The 14,173-nt window shown below is 45.3% G+C and overlaps 2 protein-coding genes across 3 annotated transcripts; both read left to right on the forward strand.

Moving 5' to 3' along the window:
* The first annotated feature begins 683 nt into the window (after positions 1-683).
* Positions 684-10,918, forward strand: mier3b (mesoderm induction early response 1, family member 3 b). Of its 2 annotated transcripts, none has more exons than XM_035435544.1 (13): positions 684-753; positions 1,536-1,560; positions 2,169-2,314; positions 2,932-3,066; positions 3,314-3,437; positions 3,763-3,836; positions 3,918-3,990; positions 4,410-4,555; positions 4,795-4,867; positions 4,964-5,058; positions 5,382-5,509; positions 5,823-5,974; positions 6,425-10,918. In XM_035435544.1, the coding sequence occupies exons 1-13, from the start codon at positions 745-747 to the stop codon at positions 6,829-6,831; spliced, it is 1,587 nt and encodes a 528-aa protein (XP_035291435.1). In that variant the 5' UTR covers positions 684-744; the 3' UTR covers positions 6,832-10,918. The 2 variants fall into 2 exon arrangements, with proteins under 2 accessions (XP_035291435.1, XP_035291436.1); XM_035435545.1 differs by lacking the exon at positions 684-753 and adding an exon at positions 776-816.
* Positions 10,919-11,403: 485 nt separating this feature from the next.
* Positions 11,404-14,172, forward strand: LOC118206758 (pyridoxal phosphate phosphatase-like). The gene is made up of 2 exons (XM_035379800.1): positions 11,404-12,253; positions 13,119-14,172. Exons 1-2 carry the CDS (start codon positions 11,653-11,655, stop codon positions 13,448-13,450), a joined length of 933 nt encoding a protein of 310 aa, XP_035235691.1. The 5' UTR covers positions 11,404-11,652; the 3' UTR covers positions 13,451-14,172.
* The last annotated feature ends 1 nt before the right edge of the window (position 14,173 follows it).

Here is a 14,173-nt window from a genome sequence, read left to right on the forward strand (position 1 = left end):
AACCACTGCAGCACACACAGCCACCATACAACAGCACAGTGTATTGGTGAGTGTTTGTCTGCATGCACGCACAGGTGTAGGATTCACTGGAACTTTGGGGGAGACGCACTGTTGGACTATGTCAAGCATCAACTCTCGCAAGCATACTAGCAAGGATCAGTTAATTCATATGAAAATATTTGGGGTGACTGACATGTCTCCCTCGTTCTCCCCAAACCTACTGGTAACCTGCAAGTCAACAATGTGCATGCAATGTTTTTTTAAATGTAGCCAGAATCGGTTCAGGTTAGTTGAATGCCGCTGCACATGTCTAATAGTAGGCTACCTAGAATGTGTGATGATTTAACAAGGCTACATATTACGTCATATTTTTTCAAGGAATGCAGTTCTGTCACGTTACATTGATCTAAATGAAACTTCCCGAAAACATTATGCGACTTTAAGCAAGACTACGGGAGCTGGTTATTGTAAACACACTGCGTCTGCTCGTCTATATCTAGTCTGACTTTGTACACCCGCATATTTGTGGTGTACATTTTTTAAAAACCTGCAGGTCCGCAAGGCTTTACGGATAAAATGAGACGAAGGTGAGACTAAATCTGAAATGCAGCTCTTGTCCGTAGCACTTCTCCCGCAGCGCAGTTTGAAAGTTCTCACGAAGAGCGGAGCCGGAGCTTCCGATTGGTCCACCGAGTCGATCCGGGTACCGGGCTGGACTCCGCTTATTAGCCTAGAGGTACCAATATGGCGGAGGTAAGAAAGGAAACAGGGAAGGAGCATCAGATTTTAAATGGATATTTTAAAAATTTCTAACCGGTACAATGGAGTTTAATTTAACTGATTGTGTTAATTAAGGTTCATATGTGTCTTGTATTGTTTTCGGTGGCAAAATTAACTCGGATAAAATTGTGAAATATGTGTAAACGTATAGCGGGATCCTGCGGTGCTAGGCCGCTGCGTATGTATCGTAGACTGCAAGAATGTTTCGTCAACCCAATGGAGAAAACCCCACCAGTTGGGAAAAATGTATTTTTATGTGCATTTATTGCGATGAACGCGTTTTTATTATTCGATCATATTGAAGACATCTTTGCGGGCGGTTGGTCAGAGAATCCGCTGCAGCTGGCCGCGCAAATCGAAAGAGTGTTTGTTTTTATGGTCGCTCTCGGCTCTGCTTGATTAGCTTAATTGTGAGCGCCGACGCTATGGCCAGTTCGCTTACGCGGCTCAAACATCAGACGCATTTATCGTGATTTTTCATGTCGCGATTTAGGTAGTGCGTTGACATTGAGTTTAGTCTCCCGACACGAAGCGGTTAGCAAGTATCCGTGAAAATAGCCATCGCCTAGCGGAAAAACGGAGCGCAGATATTTATTTAATTATTTCATAATTCTGATGATGGGTTGACAGCATAGCAGGCTGTGTGCTGTAATGCAACAGTGGTTGTGGTCGCCTAAACGTTAGGCTACTTGGAGAATTTAAATATTACGGAAAAATGTTGTTTTTCATTCGTTGCCTTTTTCTCTCTTCCTCAGGCTTCCTTTGGAAGTTCGAGTCCAGGTGAGTTTTTTTCCCTATTTCAAACGTTTTTCATCCAGCCGTCTATTTTATGCGTTTTGTTTGAATTTTTCCGTTGATAAATGCTGTTAGTTAATAAAAATAAATCGCTGGACTGAGCTGTAGCTACAGTATTTTACAGGAGCAAACCTGTTGGATCACTGACGTTACCTGTTGTCGATTACTGTTTCCAGCCCGTGGTCCATTTAGATTGTTTTCATTTTTAATATGTACATGCTAGTGAGATTGGTCTTCATATAGTACATCTAAATGTGCCAATCTGAAGATCTGAATCAACAGGTCCTCGATTAATGGTTTATTGCACATTTAAATTTTGAAATGGATTTTCGATGCTCATATCTTAGTTTTTTTAAAATGAATTATTATTATGCTGACGTAGCAGTAATTCATTTAAACTCCATGTGTACTCCATGTGTCAAACGGTTAAGAATGACCCAGACACCAATAACATCAACATTAGCAGTCTCAAGTGGCTTCATATGCGGATAGGCCTATATTCCGTTAATTTTTGAATGGAGGATTGGTGATGTTGAGGCCAAGTACGCCAGCGAACCCGCAGTGTGTTGCTACTTGCGTGTTTTTCTGTGCAGTCGGCTCTTTGTCTTCGGAAGATCACGACTTCGATCCTTCGGCCGAGATGCTGGTGCATGAATACGACGACGAACAGACTCTGGAGGACGAAGAGATTCAGGACGGAGAGAAGAACTTTGGCGCAGAAATCGCCGATTTGGAGAAGGTAGCCTAGCACTTCTCTCTTCTTCCACCTGTGGCTTATGTCTCTCAAGAAATGTTGAATTATATTTATTTATTTATTGTAGAATATTGATTTACATTTTTGTTTGATGGATGCTTCAAACCAAAGCCGAAGGCACAAGTGCAGACCATCCTGTCACTTTCAAGCACCAGATTAGAGTAGACCCTGAGACTCCAAAGCTGGTCAGTCGCCAACCCAAATAGATTAAATCTATGGTGTATATATTCCTGACCCAGCGCTCTTAATAACGATCAGAAACAGTATGAGCTTAATCCACATGGATGGTGAAGATAATACTAACTTATATTTCGGAGAACTGCAGCATGTAGCTGAAACATTTGCCCGAGCTCTGTGTAGCACTTAGCACTCGCACATTTTTTCACTGTAATGTAATTTTGTACCAACTTTTATGTAATAATATATTATATGTTATATTCTATAATATATTAGAGTGCGTATGCCTTTTTTTCCCCCTTTACGCACCTGTGGCAGCTCTTCCTCACCGAACACAACAGTTCCACTTTTGATTTAGTAAAGATAATACAGCGGTTATGTTTAATGTGTGTTTGTGGCGGTTTCTGCCGTTTCCTTGGTTACAGGAAGGTAACATGCCATTGGAGGAGCTGCTGGCGATTTACCGCTACGAGGCGTCTGTCAGCACGGCGGCCGCGTCCAGCATGGACGAGTCGTCAGGGGAGCTGCCCGACGAGCTGCCCGACATGACCTTAGACAAGGTGAGTGAGTGAGTGAGTGAGTGAGTGAGTGAGTGAGTGAGTGAGTGAGTGAGTGAGTGAGTGAGTGAGTGAGTGAGTGAGTGAGTGAGTGAGTGAGTGAGTGAGTGAGTGAGTGAGTGAGTGAGTGAGTGAGTGAGTGAGTGAGTGAGTGAGTGAGTGAGTGCGTACAGTGAACGTATAGTGCGTGTATAGTGTGTGCGTGCGTGTTTGTTGTGTGCGTGTGTGTAATGCGTGTCCTCATCCTCAGGAGGAAATCGCGAAAGACTTGCTTTCGGGGGACTACGAGGAAGAGGCGCAGTCTTCGGCAGATGACCTCACCCCCTCGGTGACATCACACGAGGCCACCGACTTCTTCCCTCGAACCCTCAGATGTAAGTCCTGCTGGAGTTGAAGAGCTAGTGGTCCACCCTGGACTGAAATATGGATTCTAAATGCAGATTGCAGTAGGGTTCGAGGAGAACATAAAGTGTGTTTATGTTCTGAATCTAGTGGTTTTCATGGCTAATGGCTAATGGGGAGGGGGGGAAGGCAGAGAGAGACGAGACAACATTCCCATGGTCACACAGAGCCAGTTTGCCAGATCAAATTATATTGTCCGTTTCTCAAACTAACGGATAATCTGAAAACTCGATACCCGACGGGGCTTCTTCAAAAACGCTTCTGTGTTCTCACTGTGTTTTGTTGCCATGGTTTCAGCCAACACAATTTATGACGGAGACAAGGAGTCTGAGGGGGAAGAGGACGGGGTTAACCCGGAAGATTCCAGAAAGGCAAGTCTCTCTGCAGACGCAGCCCCGCTCGAACCCGTGGCCATGGATGAACTGGCCCTCACTGTTTTTCTCTCTCTGCAGGAGATAATGGTGGGGTCTGAGTACCAAGCTGAAGTCCCAACTCGCCTGTGCCACTACCGCGACAACGAAAAGGGTGAGTTTTGGGGGTCACTTGAATTGTAGGGCAACGTGGTTTGTTTGCGTAATGCCTGTAGGATGGTGTAATGATTGTGTAATGTCCTGTGTGGTGGTGTAACATTAGTGTAATGCCTGTTTGGTGGTGTAATGTTAGCATAAGGCCTGTATAGTAGGGAATGTTGGTGTAATGTCCTGTATGGTGATATAATGTTAGTATAATTCACGTTTGGCAGCGGAACATTAGTGTAACATCAGTGTAGTGGCAGTGTAACGTTCGTGTAGTGGCAGTGTAACATTAGTGTAACATCAGTGTAGTGGCAGTGTAACGTTCGTGTAGTGGCAGTGTAACGTTCGTGTAGTGGCAGTGTAACATTAGTGTAACATCAGTGTAGTGGCAGTGTAACGTTTGTGTAACGTCCTGCGGCGGTGTTGCAGTGTATGAGGATGAAGACCAGCTGCTGTGGAAGCCCGGCGTTTTGGCGGAGAGCAAAGTGCGGGACTTCCTGTGGGAGGCCACGCTACGGCCTGAGGGGAAGACCACTGGTGCTGCAGCGGGGGTACACGTACGAGACAACGAGCAGGTACGCCTGAACACCTGGGCTCTCTGTCTCTCTCTCTCTCTTTCTCTCTCTTTCCTGCTCCCTCTCTGCCTCGCTCGCTCGCTCTCTCTCTCTCTCTCTCTGTCTCTCTCTCTCTCTCTCTTTCCTGCTCCCTGTCTCGCTCTCTCTTTCTCTCACTCCCTCTCTTTCTTAGGCTCTTTATCCTTCTAATCTAATTCTGGAAGCCTGTTTTCACGTCAGTGTTTCTGTCTGTCCTGTAGGCGCTGTACGAACTCATGAAGTGTAACTACAATACCCACGATGCACTCCGCAGCAACGCGAAGTCTTCGAAGGGTGAGTTGCGTGGGATGCTGGGAGAGTGAGTCTTTCTGTTCCCCACCCCCCCCTCCCGTGGAGAAACGCGAGCCCATTTTTTCTCTGTCCTTCCAGAAGAGGGGCTTCCGTGGACGGAGGACGAATGCCGAAACTTTGAGCACGCGCTTCAGATCTACGACAAGAACTTCCACCTCATACAGAAACACAAGGTGAGGCCAGCTGTGGGACAGACCTACCACACTCTCACTAGGAGGCACTTCTATTTGCTCACATCACTGTACACCGTGTTCGTACTTTCCTGCTGTATTAATTGTTGTGAAGTACTTTGAGAGAAGTGCTGTTTTAATAAAATGCTTTATTATTGGTGCTATTTTCAATAATAATGATTCCCTTGACAGAATGTCACGTGCCCTGTTAGCTGGGAAGTCTCTATACAGGAAGTGACCCGAATCTGTGCAGGAAGTGACCTCTTTCTTCTGCTTTTGCTTCCTCTCTGGTTCTCGCCTGGGCCTCGGTCGCCCGCCGCGTGCAGGTTCGAACCCGGTCCGTGGCCGAGTGCGTGGCCTTCTACTACATGTGGAAGAAGTCGGAGCGCTTCGACTACTTCGTGCAGCAGACCCGTTTCGGGAAGAAGAAGTACAGCTGTTACCCGGGAGTGACGTGAGTGGCTGTTTTTACACCCCCCCAAATGCCCCCACCCCTGATCAGCTGGGCGTGGCTGACTGTTTTTACCCTCCCCCCCATGCCCTAACCTTTCCCGCAGTTGTGGAATCATTTTCCGCCCAAAAATATTATTTTCCAAAAAGGTGGATGTACAATCATTTTTATTTTACTTATTTTTCCCTCTGCCAGTTTCCTCTGACAGCTGTACTTTATACAGAGCTTTTGGGTGGCATAGGTGTTGAAATGCGTTGTGACAAAAGTACTTTGTCTAACATAACTTCCTGTTTCCGTGTTGGTCCCGCCCCCTCAGGGATTTGATGGACAGGCTGGTGGACGAAGCAGAGGGTCTGGCTGTGGATGAGGCGGGGTCAGTGTGCCCGGGCGGGGTCGGAGGTCGGATGGAACCCAACGCTGACCAGCAGCTCAGCTTACTGAACTCCATCACCGCCAGCGACCTCACTGGTGAGTCGGGGGGTCGGGGGTCGGGGGTCGGGGGTCAGTGCGGCCCACATTCTGTACTCTGTTTAGAAGCGGGCTCTGTAGAAGTCATGTTCCGCTACAGGCGGCTCATTCCTTACCGCTATCACTCCACTGTAACGGTAATGTTTGTGATGACGACAGCGATAAAAAAAATAATAATATCATAACGATGCTAGCGGTAATTAAAGGGGTTCGAGCACAGCGCAGTCAGCAAGAGCCGAACAGTTTAGACGGAGCAGGAGAAAATAATAATAAACAGGAAAACAAACAATAGCAGTACTACTGTTCTTGGACCCCTAAAAATGATGAGAATCATAATGACAATATTAATGATGGCTAGAAAGTAACGACAACGACAGCAAGTAAAAAAAAGGTGTAATAATGATTGTAATGTCATGGTAACGGTGTGCGTGATGTTGTTTCTCCTCTCAGCTCTGAGTGGCAGTGTGGCCACCGTGTGTAGTCCCGGGGACGCGTTCGGGTTCGCGCCGCTAGAGAGCTTACACCACCAGGGGGCGCTGGGGCGGGACGAGGCTCTGGGCTTCGCGCCCAACGGCGACGCCAACTGCCTGAACATGCTGGACGCCGGCTTCTACCACGCGGACCCGCGGGGGGGCAAGGCCCGCGACCGGCCCCCCCCCCGGCGGCTGAAGCTGGGCCTGTCCGAGCCCTTCGCCAACGACGTGTCGGTCACGGACCTGGGCGTGGACTACCAGCCCCGCGGCCACCCCCACCGCCTCGCCGGCACCAAAATGGCGGTCTCCGTCACGGACTTCGGCGGCGAGGCCAACGGTTTCCGCTCGTTACACCAGCAGCACGCCGCCCTACAGGCCGAGTGACGCATTACACTCTTTACTCACTGGAAAACATTTCAGTTTTTATTTAGAGTAAATGTGTACATATATATATATATATATATATATATGAATATATATAAATATTTTTTTTACTATGACATCAGTGATGTCTTTTATCGTATAGAACTTTAAAAATCTTGATTTCTCAAGAGAAAATATAGCCATTTGGGTTTTTTTATTTTTTCAGTTTTTAAATGTGGATGGTCTGTCGTCTGGGACGTGAAGAGGAAAAGTCCCCCCGCCGCTTCTTTACACCAATGACAGCATTTTCCGCGCGGAACAGCCAATGGAAACGGCTCTCCCCTCCGCCCCTTTTTCCTATGTGTGTTTTGTTTGTTGTTGTTTCACGTGGTACTTTGGAAGGTGAGAGTTTGCAGGTCACAGATTGGCTGTGCTTAGACACTGGCGGTTGTAGCGTTTTGTCGGAGGGCCCCAGTTCTCTCTGTGTTGAACCCCTACATTCGACCCTGCAGAGACGTCCTGAACGTGGGGTTCCCGAGCACGCACTTGGGGGCGTCGAGACGTCCTGGTTTACGGCTTTTTTCTGTCTGGGAGAGGGAAGAACCACAGAACGGCATCGCCAGACCTTGTGGGAGACATCGGTCTGCGTGCGGCACATTTTGACGTCTTACACGAGGAAGGGGAGTTGCTTATGTCCAAATGAGTGATGGATTTCTGGATCCAGAACGTTCACTGTCTGTTTGTATGGGCGCAACGTAGTTTTGGGGCAGCCTGAAGCATTTAAAAAAAAAAAATGGATTCATTAACTGACACGTCAAGAGATTTTCTTCTGTTAGCGACTATGACTGTGTGCTATCTGTGGCCTAATTTTTGTAAGGCGTAGGTCTCCTTGATTGACGCTTCAGAGAACGAGTAAAATCCTCCCGGTCGCTCGTGCAAGAAAAGTGAGCAGAGTGCTCAGATCACAGCTTTACACCGCACTGTAGAAACGGGCCAGAATTCAAAATGAGGTCCCTCCAAGAATGTAATCATCACGGTCAGATGGTTAACTTACTGGTTTTGACAGCTTTTCCCAAAAAAATGTTCTTCCCTGAAACAGTGCAAAGGTTGATACCGTGACTACCCCAGTAACCCATGTTTTTCTACTCAAAGTTGGTTTTTTGTTTTTTTTTGCTTTTGAAGTTTCTCCGTGACTGAACTATTGTGCGTAATTCTTTTTTTGTTTAAAATGTCTGAGAAACAGTGTTGGTGAATGTGTGCTGGTTTGTGGATAGCTATGTGTGTATTTATTGCAAAGAATACGTAGTGGACTGCGCCAAGCTCATCACAACTTTAGCCTTAGTCTTGTAAGTAAATTGTGTTGCCTTTTTTTGTAGAAAGTGTACAGTTGAACAACTTTGCTAAAAAACCAATGGGCACGTTTTACATTTCTCAGAGACTTGTGTGTATAAGACTATTTTGACTGTCTAAGCTGAGCCATGTGCATGTTCATCTTTATTCCAATGAGTCCCCATTAATTGTTTTTTTTTGTTTTTTGTTTTTGGGGACAGGGATGTTATTTGAATCTTAAGTGTACACCTGTACATAGCCATGAAACTGCAGCCCCATCTCCTTGCTGACATCGGGTCACAATGGCGTCCTGAAAACCAGTCCTGCGTCCATGGTACTAGAGACACGAACAGCAAGCCCGCATCGCGTAACTATAGACACAGACACGTATGCGTGCATCAGTCACACGTCATGACAGTACAGATATGAACACCAATCCCTTGTCATGGTACTAGAGAAACGAACACCAATCCTGCGAAACGGTACTGCAGCCTGGTTCCGATGTCTAAAGGCAAGCTCTAGACTTTCCTGACAACTGATTACAGTTGAGAAACAGGGCATGGTGGGTACTGTCTTGGGGCTTTTTAGGAGAAAAAGGCAGAGAGGACATAGTTGGCAGTTTAATTTATGCAGTATTCATGTTTACTTAATTTATCTATGCATTCTGAGATGGGACCTGAAGCCAGAATAACCCGGTCAGGAAGAACAGAGGCACTGCGGAATGTCAGCATAGCTGTAGAATTACTAGATTGGTGGAGTTCTATTTGATTAGCTTGTCCAGAATACCCTTCTGCAGAAAGTCCTTATGAAAAATGATGTGTATGTGAAAATTACTTAATGTACTAGTGTAATAGCAGCCTCTATGGTACGTGAAGCGTTGCATTTTAATATTAATATATGAATTCGATCCAATCCGATGTGGCCCTCCAGCACTTATGTAAATTGATTTATGGTTTTTTTTTTTTTTTTTTTTTTTTTAAACCATGCTAGTAATTCTATTTCTATGGAGAATGCTGGTGAGGTCAGTGGTGTTTTCACTGTGGCAGGTTATTCCCCCCCCCCCCTCCCATGCAGGCAGGTGGCCCCTGAATTGCATTTGTATATAATCATCAGGTAGTCTTTAAAAAGTTAAGTATTTGACCTCATAAACTTGTGAATTTCTGTTCAAAGATTTTGTTGAAATTCCTTGTTGATATAAGGCAATAATTTGTAAATATGTACAGAAAAGACATGACGGTTTGACTTTTTATTTTATCTTCATTATTGTCTGCAGCAGAAAACCATTTATCCATGCATGCTAGATGGGACTTTTCACTGAAGAAAACCACTAAACATTGCTTTACCTATCGAAGTATTAAGTGATTGTTCTGTTTTTTGTTTTGTTTTTTTTTTTTGTTTGATTCGCTGAAATACAGCCTGTATGCTGCTTGCTGGAGTGTCAGTGAGACTTGTGTGCACTTAAAGGTTGTTGCAGAAGTTGAGATCTGATTGCTGTCCAGCAGGGGGCGCACTCTTATTTTGTTTTCTCCTTTAGTGACCAGAGCCCATATTCGTAGTGTCTCGGAGTAGAAGTGCTGATGTAGGATCAGTTTTCACTGGTAAAAAAAAAAAACAGGCAGAACTGATCTGAGATCACTACTTCTGAAGCTTTGTGGAGATGTTGATAAAGGGGGTGTGGCTTTCTTGAGGCCTGGTTTCTGTGGGTGGAGTCTAAATTGTTTGGAATGCAGTAACTCTTTTGAACAGTAAACACTATATTGGGTTTGATGCTAGGTTTGCATGTCAAACACAATGCGGGACCACTTTGCAATGCCACTATGACCTGTGAGCGAGATTGTCTGACACCGGGGCTTGTACTCAAAAGTGCTGATCTAGAACCAGTTTTGCCTTCACACTCATAGGAGATAAGGATATGGATTTGGGAAGAAACTGATCCTCAGTCAGCATTCTTGCTCTGTGTTTCTTTGTGACTACAGGCCCTGAAATCATCTCACTATGTTTGCTACACGGCTAAATGCAAGTCCTGCTCTGTCTGTAGCAGTAGTCTTATTTATTTTGTTTCCTTGACTGGCTTCCTGTTGTAAATTTTATTTTAATTTTATTTATTTTATTTTATTTTTTTTTTGGTTAAACTGTCCTTAACATAACAGCTGACTGCAGGGTAAATCTGAAGGATGTTCGTTACTGTCCCAGTACGTGGGGTAAAGCGGGAAGGCAGACTATCAAGCTGTTTAAGTTGCAGCTCTGACTGACTCTTAACAAAGACAGTGACTCAGTGACGGCCTATTTATTTTATCCAAAGTTTGTACAAAGGTGTAGTAGAAAAAAAGAATGCTCAGAATGTATCCTAATGAAACAAATCTTTAGGAGAGTACCTGTATTTTAAACCACCCCCAGAAAATTTATCTTAAATGTGACTTTTTAAAGAAATCTTCAATGTGGGTTCGATTTTTTTTCTTCCAATTACCATATTAATTTCTCTATATTTTTTGTATTTCGTTTTTGAGATGAAAAGGAAAACTTAACCGCCACTGCAGTTGAGATGTTTTCAGTTAATTTGAAAAATAACCTTTCTTTGTGAGTAAAACATAAATTTATATAGCCAGAATTAGACAATCAGAGCAGCATTTAATATCTGAAATGTTAAAGAGGAAATCTTTATTGTTTATAAATATTTGTACATAAACTGAATTGTTTTTGTTTTGTTGAGGATTTTGTATTTTGTTCTTCTTTAATACCTGGTGTACAGATCCAGAAATAAACCTGGAAATATTGTGAGTATTCTTCGGTTTCATTTGCTGTTAAAACATTTAGACTTATATTTAAACTTCACTATTTTCACAATTAAATTGAAAAAATTGTTTAACTTTAAATTATTTTACTATTTTCACTTTCATATCTGCAGCATTTTGGCTATACAGAGGTGCATAGTGCGTAATAAATCATTTTGAAGAGTTGGCAATAGACGAAACTATTCAACTCAAGGCTGGATTCCAGGAATCAGAACACAGTGATCGGTAGGATAAAATATTTCAAATCTGACAAATCCCTTTGCTTCTTTTAATACATTTTAATGATTTGATACATATTTATATCATGCATTAAGCGACGTGCTACTTTTATGGCGAACGCCCAGCCCAAAAGTATTTAGGGGGCTGTGGTCGGAACGCTCGCGACTAAGCTTTGCTCAACCATCCTGAATTGACGGGCCGTGCACCGCTGTTTCATTGGATCAGTGCGGTGAGTAGGCGTGGCTCGGCTCCCATAGCACTGTGAGCGGATATCATTGTGGGGGCGTGGCGATTAATGTCAAGCGAAGGCTTGATGTTGAGGTGCAAATAAACCTTCCTTACGTATGGGCTTATTTACCGATGTGCCTTTAGTTTAGTAATCGGGTAGAAAAAAAGAGGTCGTTTAGAAAGCGCCATTCTCTATTTTTATAGCCCGTGACGTAATTTCCCCTGGTTTACAGGGTTGGACAGAGTGACAGTCGGTGAAAGCGCTTTAATTGTGATGGCAGGCGCTGTTAGAAGCCATGGTTGCCTGAGGCTCCTTGGAACCCATTTAAAAGATCTCCTTTATACGAAACACTGCGTGCTTTTCGATTGCGATGGGGTGATTTGGAATGGCGAAAAGGCGGTAGTGGGCGCGCCGGAGGTGGTGAGTTTGTTGAAGAAGCGAGGCAAAAGCGTTTTCTTCGTTACCAACAATTGCACCCGACCGAGGGACGGCTATTTGCAGAAGTTTTCCCGACTGGGTTTCAGTGACGTCGTCCAAAGCGACATCCTGAGCTCGGCTTACTGTTCGGCGGTTTACCTGCGAGACGTGGCCAAGGTTCAAGGGAAGGTTTATGTCATCGGCGGCGACGGAGTGTATACGGAGCTGCACGAAGCTGGCGTGCCTGCTGTGGGGAGAGAACCCGAAATTCCCGGCGCGACCATATACGACTGCCCCTTAGATTCGGACGTCAAGGCGGTCCTGGTCGGATATGACGACAAACTGAATTTTCTTAAACTGGCGAAAGCCTGCTGCTACCTGCGCGATCCCGACTGCCTGTTTCTGGCTACTGACCGAGACCCTTGGCACCCGCTTCCACGCGGCAGAGTGTCACCAGGTTGGCCCGTTTTGCATTAAGCCGTTGTCTGGACGTTGTCTTGCAATGACCAACGCTGAATGCATTTGTCGTCTCAAGTCCAAAATGTACTGCATTACAGATAAATGGAGCTTCCCCCGCGTCAGGCGTTTACGCACGAATATCACGGTATTGAAAATGTTGGCAAATAAAGGCTTGCAGGGAAACCGTAACGTCATTATTCATATAAACAATATAGACTGAGTACAGGTTGTGAGTATTAGTGCGCAGAACCGTCTATCTCATTGTTGTAGATCGCCAAACGTGCTCCAAGCTGCTGTACTTGTTCACTTTTGTGTGGATATACATGCCTTGTGACAGTTTTGGTTTAAAATATTGCCACTCGGGCATTTTCCAGCAGCCATACTCAATTCGGAACCGGCCCTAGTCTGCAGCTTTAACACTAGTACTGGAGGGCTCCAGCATCAGCAGCTTAAACTCCAGTCCCTGAGGACCGCAAAGCCTGCAGGTTTAACTCCAGTCCTGATGGGCTGCAGTATTTCAGTGACTTTCAACAACTAAGTGTTTAATTTAAGTCAGTGATTGGCTGAAGAGTCCACACACCTAGTTTCCAAATCCAAAATTGGCTACTCCTGTAAAACAGCTGAAGCTAGGTTAGTACTGAAGCTGGACATGGCTGTGTTTGGTTAGTGTTGAAGCTAAGTAGACCTGGACTAAAAATCCTGGCTTATTGTGGTTGCGCCTTTATATGAGGGTATGTTTGCATTTTAGGAGCCAGGATGTTCAGAGAACACCCCACAGCTATCTCTGTGCCACGATGTGCCAACCTGCACGTTTTTTGCGATGCAGTTTCTCACGCTGTGATTGGTCCACTCCCGCTCCACAGGTTCCGGAAGCCTGGCGGCCGCCCTGGAGACGGCGGCGGGGCGCAAGGCCACGGTCGTCGGCAAGCCCGGTCGCTTCATGTTCGACTGCATCGCCGGCCGGTTCGGGGTGGACCCCGCCCGCACCGTCATGGTGGGCGACCGCCTGGAGACGGACATCCTGTTCGGGCGGACGTGCGGGGTCGACACGGTGCTCACGCTGACGGGCGTGTCGACGCTGGAGCAGGCGCAGGGGTACAGGGACAGCCCGGCGTCCGAGGAGGCGGCCTGCGTGCCCGACTACGTGGTGGACACCGTCGCCGACTTCCTGCCGGCTCTGGACGAGGAACGGTGACTCCCCGCAGCTTTCTGGAACAGGGGGACCTGTACGGCACGGGTCAGACTTTTTTGGGCATGTGGGAACAACTAAGGCTCTTTAAGGCACAGAAACCAGCAAAGTACACTAAAATGTTTTTAGTTACAAAATACCTCCCAAAAATGTGTGAAGTACAATCAAAATAGCTGAGTGTAGCAGAGGTATAAACCATACAAAAAGAACAGACCAGCTCTTATTACATATGAAATACTACATATGTTCTCATGTAAAATGGCCACTGGTTCTCCTGTAGTACTGTGTGTGGCCTGAAGGGTATAAAATCGTCACTGGCTTTTCTGCAATACTGTGACTGGCCTGTAGGGTGTGAAGTATCCACTGGCCCTGGTGTATTACTGTGTGTGACCTGTAAGGTGTAAAATAGTCACTGGCTCTCCTGTAGTACCGTGTGACCTATAGAGTGTAAAATAGCCACTGGTTCTCTTGTAGTACTATGTGTAGCCTGTAGGGTGTAAAACAGTCATGCTCTCCTGTAGTACTGTGTGGCCTGTAGGGTGTAAAATAATCTCTCTCTTTTTTTTTTTTTTTTTAAAGAAAGTTTTAAACCAGTTTGAACAAACCGAATCATAAAACGACACATTTCACACACTCATTTATACATTTTTTATTGATTAAAAATTCCAAACCTCTCCCCCCCCAAAAAAAACAAAAAAACAATTTTAATAAATAAATCCCACAGATCCA

The sequence above is a fragment of the Anguilla anguilla genome, chromosome 10 (assembly GCF_013347855.1).
Source record: "Anguilla anguilla isolate fAngAng1 chromosome 10, fAngAng1.pri, whole genome shotgun sequence".
In the NCBI taxonomy this organism is placed as follows: domain Eukaryota; kingdom Metazoa; phylum Chordata; class Actinopteri; order Anguilliformes; family Anguillidae; genus Anguilla; species Anguilla anguilla.

What these genes read in the sequence shown, in the direction of transcription:
- mier3b (XM_035435544.1), top strand. An exon ending in CCGACATGACCTTAGACAAG is followed by an intron (nt 3,067 to 3,313) that starts GTGAGTGAGTGA and finishes CCTCATCCTCAG; the next exon opens with GAGGAAATCGCGAAAGACTT. An exon ending in ACGTACGAGACAACGAGCAG is followed by an intron (nt 4,556 to 4,794) that starts GTACGCCTGAAC and finishes TCTGTCCTGTAG; the next exon opens with GCGCTGTACGAACTCATGAA.
- LOC118206758 (XM_035379800.1), top strand. Translation starts at nt 11,653, where the DNA reads ATGGCAGGCGCTGTTAGAAGCCATGGTTGCCTGAGGCTCCTTGGAACC. An exon ending in ACGCGGCAGAGTGTCACCAG is followed by an intron (nt 12,254 to 13,118) that starts GTTGGCCCGTTT and finishes CCCGCTCCACAG; the next exon opens with GTTCCGGAAGCCTGGCGGCC.